The sequence below is a fragment of the Phyllostomus hastatus genome, unplaced genomic scaffold (genome assembly GCF_019186645.2).
Source record: "Phyllostomus hastatus isolate PE091 unplaced genomic scaffold, TTU_PhHast_1.1 phas_contig_948, whole genome shotgun sequence".
In the NCBI taxonomy this organism is placed as follows: Eukaryota; Metazoa; Chordata; class Mammalia; order Chiroptera; family Phyllostomidae; genus Phyllostomus; species Phyllostomus hastatus.
In genome coordinates, this window is record NW_025333993.1 from 9,653,755 (window position 1) to 9,663,465 (window position 9,711).

General features: G+C 54.1%; 1 protein-coding gene across 1 annotated transcript; it reads left to right on the forward strand.

Annotated features, from left to right (window-relative positions):
* The first annotated feature begins 866 nt into the window (after nt 1-866).
* On the forward strand, nt 867-9,056 carry MIS18A (MIS18 kinetochore protein A). The gene is made up of 5 exons (XM_045852611.1): nt 867-1,211; nt 4,006-4,072; nt 5,605-5,727; nt 7,594-7,690; nt 8,248-9,056. Exons 1-5 carry the CDS (start codon nt 875-877, stop codon nt 8,326-8,328), a joined length of 705 nt encoding a protein of 234 aa, XP_045708567.1. The 5' UTR covers nt 867-874; the 3' UTR covers nt 8,329-9,056.
* The last annotated feature ends 655 nt before the right edge of the window (nt 9,057-9,711 follow it).

Consider the following 9,711-nt stretch of genomic DNA (forward strand, 5'->3'; position numbering starts at 1 on the left):
GGGCCTCGGGGTGACTTTCTCTCCAGGGAGGCGGCCAGGCGGTCCGCGACGCTGCCGGCCTGTCCCCACCAGGCTCTCCCGCCCGGCCTGGTGGTGCTGGGACAGCGGAGATGGTCTGCCCTCGCCCCAGCGGAGGGCGCGACCGCCGGGACAGCGGCGCCCGGGGCGGGATGGCGGAGGCCGCGCCCCGCCCCCGGATCACCAGGCCGGCGCTCACGCGCGCGGCTCCGGCTGCTCTCTCCCGGGGTCAGTGTCCCGGGGGCCGGGGGCCGGGCGGCTCCCGAGCACCCGGCTCTCTGTCCCTCGCGTGGACCCGGGCACGGCGTCCACGCTGGCATCGCCTGGCGCTGGCGAGCAAGGCCGAGCCCGGGGCCACCGGCCCGCCGGACCGCGCCCGGGGCGGTGGGCCCAGCGGCCTGGGCTTTAACCAGCTCGCCGGTGGCTCGGGCACCTCGCGCAGGGGCCAGCCACGCGAGGCAGGTGCGCCCCTACTGCTCCCCGCCGGGTGCTGCGTGGGCGGCGCATTCGCTCGAGAACGGCCGTGACGGCCTCGCTGAGGGGTTCGGGCGCGTAACTTCGAGGAAGACACCACCCCTCGGTGTCGGCGGCTGCACTCCCCGGCGACGCGCGCCCGCCCCACCTCCGGCAGCCCCCGTTTGGAAGCGCAGAAAGCCTCACGCACGCGCAGTAACCACCCGGCCTGGCACCGCCCGGCAGGGAGCGCGCGCACCAGCGAGCGGCTCCCCCTCCCTCCTCCGTCAGGCCCCGCCCCTAGCGCGCGTTCCCTGCCGGGCTCCGCGGGCTCCTCCCGCCCTGCGCGTGCGCAGAGGCGGTACTTTTCCCGTGGTGCTCCGCGGCCGCCCGATTCGTAGGAATGGCGGGTGTTGCGTCGGAGGAGAGTTGCAAAGGATGCTCCTCCGCCAGCTGCGCGTGTGGCGAGAAGGGCACGTGGAGCAGCCCCTCACTGTTGAGCCGGCAACTCTCGGAAGGCTCGAGCCGCCACCAGCTGCTGCGGCAGTGGACGAGCACGTGGGACTCCCTAAGCGAGGCCGCGTCGGTGGCGGAGAGGACGCGGCGCGAGGGGCCTGCGGTGCCCTCCGAGGAGGAGGAGCAGCCGCTGGTGTTCCTGTGCGCCGGGTGCCGGCGGCCGCTGGGCGACTCCCTGAACTGGGTGACCTGCCAGGAGGACAGCAACTGCATCCTGCTGCGCTGTCAGTACCCGGGCTGGGTGCAGGGCCGCCCTCCCGAGATGCGCCGCACCCGGGCGGCCGGGGTTAGGCAGGCAGGGGGCGCGGGGCGGGCGCTTAGGCGCGACCCAGACTCTCTACGAGCAGAAAGTGAAAGAGGGTGATCGGCCCCGGGGAGAGATGGGGCTGACGATTGACAAGCCCTTATCTGGGGTCCCCCAGCCGTTCATCAGCAGCGGTCGAACCGGCACTGTTGTGGGCATCAGGCAGTGAAAACAGACCCACTGAGTTGTAAGCATGTGGGGTGTAGCCACGCCGAAGCGCGCCCCACAGACGTCAGCGGGCTGTGACTTTGGTAAACAATGTCGCACATGGTTTATTTAGCAAGTTCATCCCTTCCCTACCTGCTTCCTGCAAGGGGGCGTCGGGACTGATTTGCCGCCTCTGAGCACTCGAATCAGCAGACGCCTTTACGGTCTGGCGTGTCACCTCCATGGAGTTGACAGAACACAATGTTACCGACAATTTTTAAAACGAACTTGCAGTGAAAGCACCAATAATCCCGGGAAAACTGGAGAGGTAGGGGGTCTGATAGAAGAGTTAAGAAAGCTGGAGTTCTAGCTTTTAATCCTGGGGCCGCCGGTTACCTGCGTGTTCCCGCATCCCCTCTTGCGCTCGCACAGCATTCACACTCATTTAGGGCAGTGGTTCACGTGGGTTTTTTCTGAGTCAGTGTAAATATGGCTATCCTTTTTGGGCTTGTGGGTTTCAAGTTGAAGTGTGTGCTCCTTTTAATTGTATAACTATTTTGATGGCAGAAATTCACTCACAATTCATTGCCGTCCACGGACTGGTTTCCTTCCTGGGGTGACATGATGGGAGACAAGGAGGGCGCCAGTGTCCATGATTACCTGAACTCTCGCCCCTGCTGCTTCCCATAAGGACACGTCACTTCATTAACAGTGGTCACTGAGCCAGCACATTTAAACATGTCAACCTTTAAAAAACACACCTGAGGTGGTATTATTTATACATTAAGCATCCTTTTTCTCATTCCACACATGTGTTCTGAGTGTTTCTCCCTGTTAGTGTGTATAGACAGACTTCCTGATTGGAGCAGATGCAGGCCCCTTGCTTACAGGTGGCAGCACAGTCCCGAACTGTCCCTTCTCCTGTTTGGGTCCAAAGCCTGATGCCTCTCTGCCGTCGTTTTCTCCTCTGTAAAGGGAGAGTTTTACAAATTTAATGCCCTGCACCAATGAAAGATAAATGATCTCTTGGATTAATTTGCATTCCCTCCTGCCCCAATTTGAGTTAGTTGAATTGGTTTTACTTTGTCGAGGTTCATAACATTTACGTATTATTCTGTAGCCATAGCCATTAATTTGGCTTTAATGTAATGTTTATATGAACTCCTATCTCAAGCCCAGAACTCTTATTAACTTAAGGTTTCAGCCCTGGCTGATGTGGCTCAGTGGACTGAATGCTGGCCTGTGAACCAAAGGGTCGCTGGTTCAATTCCTAGTCAGGGCATATGCCTGGGTTGTGAGCTGGGTCCCCAGTAGGGGGCGTGCAAGAGGTAACCACACATTGATGTTTCCCTCTCTCCTTTCACCTCTCTAAAAATAAATAAATAAAAATTTAAAAAAAGTAAGAAGGCTCAGTAGCTTTAAAAAAATAAACCTCAGTTGTTCATTTGATAAATCATCATCAGTTGGCTCCCCATTCTCAAGCAAACTTCAAGTGTGAGTGCTTGGAAATGTCTTTCTGTTGTCTTTGGACACGAGGGCAGCTTGGCTGCGTGTCCAGCTCTGGGCCCACGCCCTGTGCTCTGGGCAGGCCCGGGGGGGCTGGCACCCAGGCCGTGCGTGGAATAAAGGTGAGGCTTGAGGAGGCAGGCGGGGGCCCCCAAACCCGGGGCCCGGTGGGCTGCAGGGAATCAGAATCTGTTCTAGTGGGTGAGGTGTGTAGGCAGGGGCGGGCCGTGACCCAGAGTTGCTTTGGAGGAAGCGTGGAGCCCAGTCAGGAGCTTGCGCAGCGGTCTGGGCAAGAGGGGGCGGGGGCGTGGGGGCTGGAGGGAGAGCTGTGAGGTGGGGTTGATGGGCTTCTCAGCCCAGTGGGTGATGGGGAGCAGAGCGACGCCCCGGTTTCTGATTCGAGCAATGGGATGGAGGGAGGTGGAACTTAGACTGTAGAGGAGGTGAAGCCGAGGGCCTGTTTGGGCCGTTGTGGGTCAGTGTCCCATTGTCTCCCCCTCCCCCTCCCCCCACCACCTCTGTCCGACGTCCCTGGACCTGGACCCTCTAGCCGTGTCTCTTGCTTCTTCTGGGCTTCAGCTGGGACCCCTGTCCAAGTCACAGCCTCAGAGATTTTTGGCTGCTCCTTGAGGACCCTCAGTTACTTTTAGAGAAGTCAGCTCTGCCTTCCATACCTGCAGACCTGAGCATCAGCCTGCAGTGTCTTCTTGGCTCTGGGCCCAGTTTTACTGCGTCTGGCAGGTGCTCACGGCCGTTGTTGGATTGAGGCTCCGATTGTTCCAGGTTTCTCTGTCAATCGAATTTTTCCCTCTAACTTCATTCATTTTGTTAATTTCAGTGGTTTTTCTGGGGAGGCACGTAAATCACCCTTACCCTGCCGCCCTTCCGCAGAGAACCCCTGCACACTTAGGTTTAAACCGCCACGCATGTGTGTGTGTGACTTTGGGCCCTTGCTTTTTCTGGCTCTCCTAGTCCTAAAATAAAAGTTGAATTACAGGTTCTCTAAATGTCTGTGTATGCATTATAACCAACCACATCAATAAATTGTTGTTCTTTTCTAGGTGTTTCCAGTAATGTGTCTGTGGACAAGGAACAGATACTATCCAAGCGTGAAAATGAAAATGGTTGGTGAGTGAGGCTGTATCTATGTAGATATGTGTGCTACAGAGATGGTTTAGTTTTCAAATAGAAGTCTTTAACAAGATTATTACCAGTAAGAGTACTTGGGAGAAACCTTTTCCATAGTAATCAGTAGAAAGTTAGTCATTGTTAATTTATCATTTCTTGGGTGATGGTGTCTCTTGTAGATACTGAGGTGGAGAAGTTTTTGTTTTTGTTTTTTTTAAATGCTCTCTTAGAGTCCATTTTTTTTAAAAAGATTGTCTTTATTTATCTTAAAGGGAGGGAGAAAGAGAGGGAGAGAAACATCAGTGTGTGGTTGCCTCTTGCGCACCCCCAGTTGGGAACCTGGCCCACAACCCAGGCATGTGCTCTGACCAGGAATCGAACTGGTGACCTCTCGTTTCACAGGCCGGGGCTCAGTCCACTGAGCTGTACCAGCCAGGGTGAGGTAGGAGAGTTTAAGCTACTGAAGGCACATTGTGACACTTCCTCTCTGGGTCGCTGGGCTTGGTGATGAAGAAAATCGGAAATAGTAAAAGAAAATATCTGTGTCTGGAAATCTCAGAGCCACAGGGCTCCTTAGAGCAGTGCTGCCCATCCCCCTTCCTGTCCCGGCCCCTGCGGAAGATGCTGATGTCACTCGGACTCCCGCACGCATACCCGGCCTTTGAGGTAGACAGAGAAGGCCGTGTGGCCAGAAGTGACAGCACGGGGCCAGCCACTCCCCTGGCGGCACACTGCCCCCCCGCTGTGAGAGCCGTCCTCCACAGAGGGAATGAGCGGCTCTGCCTCAGCGTGCGGTTGCCTGGAGCACACTTCAAAATGTGGCTTTTTTTTTCTATCCCTGGCTGGTGTAGCTCAGTGGATTGAGTGCGGGCTGCGAACCAAAGTGTCGCAGGTTCGATTCCCAGTCAGGGCACATGCCTGGGTTGCAGGCCATGACCCCCAGCAACCGCACATTGATGTTTCTCTCTCTCTTTCTCCCTCCCTTCCCTCTCTAAGAAATAAATAAATAAAATCTTAAAAAAGGAAAACCAGTGACTTTACAAAAATTAAAATAAATAAATAAATAAAATGTGTCTCTTCCTCTCTGGCGATGCTAGGCTGTCGCATTAAAATAATGTCTGTTTCAATTCAGAGTTTCTCCATTTAGGGAGAACGGGATTCCTAATAGAGGGAGTATGGGGGTGTGACATGCAGAACTTTTTTGTCTTATTTCCAAATCTTAGACACTTTTTAAAATTACTAGGTTGAAACATTTACTTCTCCCCGAGCACCCCCATAGTATGCTCTGCTGTCACCCCCATATGTGCCCCTTGTCACTAGGTGCTTAAAGCAGCGTGGCCTGGAAGCGACTGCCTGCATCCCTCGTGTACACATCTGACTGTCGTTCTTTCCCTGCGTTGTCCCTGGGGCCCAGCCGGGTCAGCACGGCACAGCTGGGCGACCCGGGTGTGTAATGCCTGTGGAGTGTGGCGGCGGGACGTGGGCAGGGAGCGGCCGCTCCGCTTGCTGACCCGCGGCGCTTCTCTCCGCAGCACCCTGCAGGCGCTGCGCTGCGCGGGCTGCGAGCAGCACCTCGGCTACGCCTACCGGTGCACGCCCGGCCACCTCGACTACAAGAGGGACCTGTTCTGCCTCGACGTGGACGCCGTTGAGAGGTAACCGGGCGGACGGACACCTCGCCTGAGCGCCCAAGGTGGTCGGTGGGGCGGTTGGCATGGAGACGCCAGAACTCATCAGCCCTTGGGTTAATTTATATTTTCAAGTAATAACTTCTGATAATACGGCCAGTGATTCTTTTTGCTTGTTTTGTTTTGACCTGATTTATTTGGTATCAGAAAAGTCAGACATTCAAAATTTTAAAGAGAAAACATGTGAGAACATTTTTCAGAGTAAAAATAATGTTGAGTAGTTCTTAAAAATAAAATTTAATTTAATGGGAGTTTTTTAAAAGCATTGGTGGATTAATATATTCAGTTTTACTTTTCTGCTCAGTTTTTGGCCTTCTAGAATATCCCAAAGAAACAGGAATGTCGAAGCTGAAATTTCCAGTTGGTGTTCTGGAAAAGTAGAAATACAAAGGCCAACTATTTCTGTTCCCTTGAGTCTAGTCAAGAATCGTCTTCGAGCTGTAATAGCATGACCAATAAAATATATATTTTTTAAAAGAATCGTCTTCTGCTCCTTGGAGAGGGGCGAGGACACGCCTCCACTCTCAGATTCCAGGACAGTGTCAGGAAGCACGGCGAATTACGGTCTGAGGACAATTTCAGATACCTTACTGGCTTTCCAGTTCATCAGCCTTTCTTATAGGAAACACGAAATTAAGTAAATTAATTGGCCCCTGCTGTGTTTTCACGGACCCTGCAAAGGGTGAATCGGGGCGGGGCCGGCAGAAAGGGCGGGGCCGCACCTTGGTCACTGGAGGCGGTTTGACCCTCCTGTTGAATCTCTGACATTTTCTTAAAAAATTTAAAACCCTATTTTTATTATAATTTCTAATTACTCTGTAATAAGTGCAGTTTCGCCAGCTTCTTTGAAACCGGAAAGGTTCCAATCAGAATTTTCAGATCTGCAAACTGTGTACAGCTCCAGCCCCAAAGAGCAGGCCCAGGGCCGCCCCTGGGTGTGGAGCGCGGGGTCCGCCTGTAGGGAGCCTCTGCCTCGGGGGTCACGGTGCGGAAGCTCTCTTTTCCCGAGCGGTGGCGTTTAGGGTCAAGTTACCTACCGCTTGGGGCGGAGTTTTAATGCCGAGGAACCTGGTTTGTTTCAGAAGCAGACCCACCCTGTAATGGTCATTTACCATTTTATAAATTACCCAGTGCCATTTAATTTTTCCACCGCACCTTATTTTTCTTTTCTATGCCCTGTTTTAAACATGTAGTCAGCAGGGTTCCCAAGACACGACTGTTCCTATTTCATAACGGAAGTGAGCTGGCGGAGTCGCCGCAAGTGATACCAGTGCAGCTCATCGGGGGCGGGGCCCCTTTGGCCTCTGAGCAGAGCTCAGCCCCTCCCAGGGTGCGGCCGGCTGCGGGGCTGCCTGTCTCCCGCCCGCCCCCCGGGTGGTCTGCGGGTGGTCTGCCTGCGGTGCCTAGTGCCACCGTGGGCCAGAGGTTTGGGGCGGACGGCGGAAGCGCCCAGATTGGGCCGGCAGGAACTGGCCCCACACATTATCGTTTCCTAAGCGTCAGGTCGGAAAGCACGCGTGCCCCAAATGCTGTCCGAAGAAACTTCAGAGTGGAAGCGTGGGCTGTGAGGGCCCCCATCTGGCTACCCAGCCTGTCCCCGGGAGCGGATGGCGCGGGATGGCGGGAGACGTGCGGGGCTGGGGCAGGGCTCGCGGGCAGGGAGCCTCGTACGCAGCGCAGCCTTCTGCGCAGGCGCGGTTACCAACAGCAGCCGTGTCGCGTGTTTGCTTGGTTCTGACTCGGGGAGTAATACACTTGGAAGTTTAAGGTTGCCAACGAACGAACGCAGGTTCAGTATTTGCTCACTGTTTGTATTTTGACTCCGCCGTACAGCTATGTTTTAGGGTCCTCGGCCAAGCAGATCGTGTCCGAAGATAAAGAGGTTTTCAATCTCGAAAGCAGGACCGCGATAGAGAACTCCCTGAAGCAGGTAACTGACTGCGTTCTGCGCGCCTGCGCGCTGCGTGCGGCGCCCCTCCCCGCGCGTCCCCCGGCCGAGCTCCTCCACCCGCGCGGTGCTTGTTTGTCGGTTCACGTGTTCGCACGGGTGGTGTGTGTGGACAGACTGCAAATTAAGCTAAAGCTCTATCAAAAAAAAATAAAATAAAATAAGGCAGCCATTTCATGCCAAAGTCAAAGTACTGTGTATTCTAAAACTACTAAACTGGCCGAAACGCGTCTTTGCGTCACGCCAGCATCCCACTGACGCAGCCCTCATGGAGCGAGCAGCCTGCCCCCGACAGTCGGCGTCTGCTCGGGCAGCGCAGCGACGCGTGGACGAGAGGCCCGCCGATGCGGGGCTGGCAGCCGCTGGTGACGGACTGGGGCCTTGTTTCCGGGAAACTCGGCCTAACCCACCCCAGCGAACGCGCCCTGAGCCGCGGTGCGCGGTAGTCAGAAATTGCGTGGCGACGTGTATCTTCACCACTCCACCACGTGTGGTTTAATCACGAGCGTGTCTGTTTTCCGATGCTCCCGGCGCACCAGATGGAAGACGTCCTGAAAGCCCTGCAGACGAAGCTGTGGGACCTGGAGGCCCGGCTGGCCTTTCCCGGCGCCGACGGCTGAGACGCGCGCAGGGCCCGCCCCAGACCTCCCTGCCGAGGGCGGTGGACGTGCGTGCAGCAGCAGTTCCTGTTACGGGTCCACTCCACGGAGAGCCGGGGGCTCCGGCTGGCTGTGCACCTGGTCGTTTCTTGTATTGATCCATGAGCATAATCGTACAAATAGAAATTTTAAACCCATTTGTGATACTTGCTGGAAATAGGATTTAGAAGGTTTTTTGTTTTTGTTTTTGTTTTTTTAAGGATTTAGAAGTTTTTATTCTGATAAGAAACTGCCACGATTTCTGAACTGTTTTCGCCTTTGTATCCAATTCATTATTCTTCATTTTGTACTTTCTTTAAAACTTTCTTTTGTCTTTACTATTTGAGTAATACGTAATATCATGTAGCAGAATAAACCTTAGCAGTTTTCCTGCTGCTGTGTGACTGGATCTCCTCTAGAAACGAACGCATACAGCTCTCTGGAGAAACCGGCCAGTTGAACCGTTTGTCCGCCCGGATTACTTGAACACTTGCACGGGGACAGAACACCATGACCTCTAATGAGAACCGCCCCCCCCCCACCCCCGTCCCTGTCCGTTCACTGCTACCTGCCTCTGACACCTGTAAGGGTATCTGCCAAAGAGAAGCGGTCATCTCTGAGGGCGGAGTTCGGGGAAGTTTTCAGTTTCCCGGTTTCCTATAATGTAAGATTTACTGTAAGCACACGTTATTTTTATAATCAGGAAGAGAATAAAGATTAAAATGGTGTTTTCTGATTGTTTTTTTTTTTATGAAGATGTGTTATAAAATCCACACCTTTTAGTGGCTTAACAACTGAGTTTCTTGTCAAGACATGGGGCGTGAAAGAATGCTCAGGCCACCGCCTCCAGTGCCAGGGTGTGCGGGGGCTGGGAGCCGGGGTCACCCCCGCAGGCCCCTTCGGGAAACTGTCGGTGGCTTCAGATCGGCCACAGTTGGGAGGATTCACACCAGAGAAGTCATCAAGTGCTACAAAAGGAAGATATTTTCCCCCCAGAGAGCTGGATTCCTAGCACATTACTTTAGTTTAAAAAAATTATTGATTTTTAAAGAGTGAGACGAAGGGAGAGAGAGACTGATGGATTCAGTGGTTGATTCTTGTATGTGCCCTGACTGGGGATTGAACCTGCAACCTTGGCGCATCAGGATGATACTCCAACTGAGCTACCCAGCCAGGGCCTTAGCACATTACTTTACATTTTGAATCTCCATACACACTTGTTAAAAAATTTTTGTTTACTTTTAAGATTGTGTTTATTTTTTTAGAGAGAGGAAGGTAGGGAGAAAGAGAGGGAAAGAAACATCAGTGTGTAGTTGCCTCTCCTGTGTCCCCTACTGGGGACCTGGCCTGAAACCCAGGCATGCA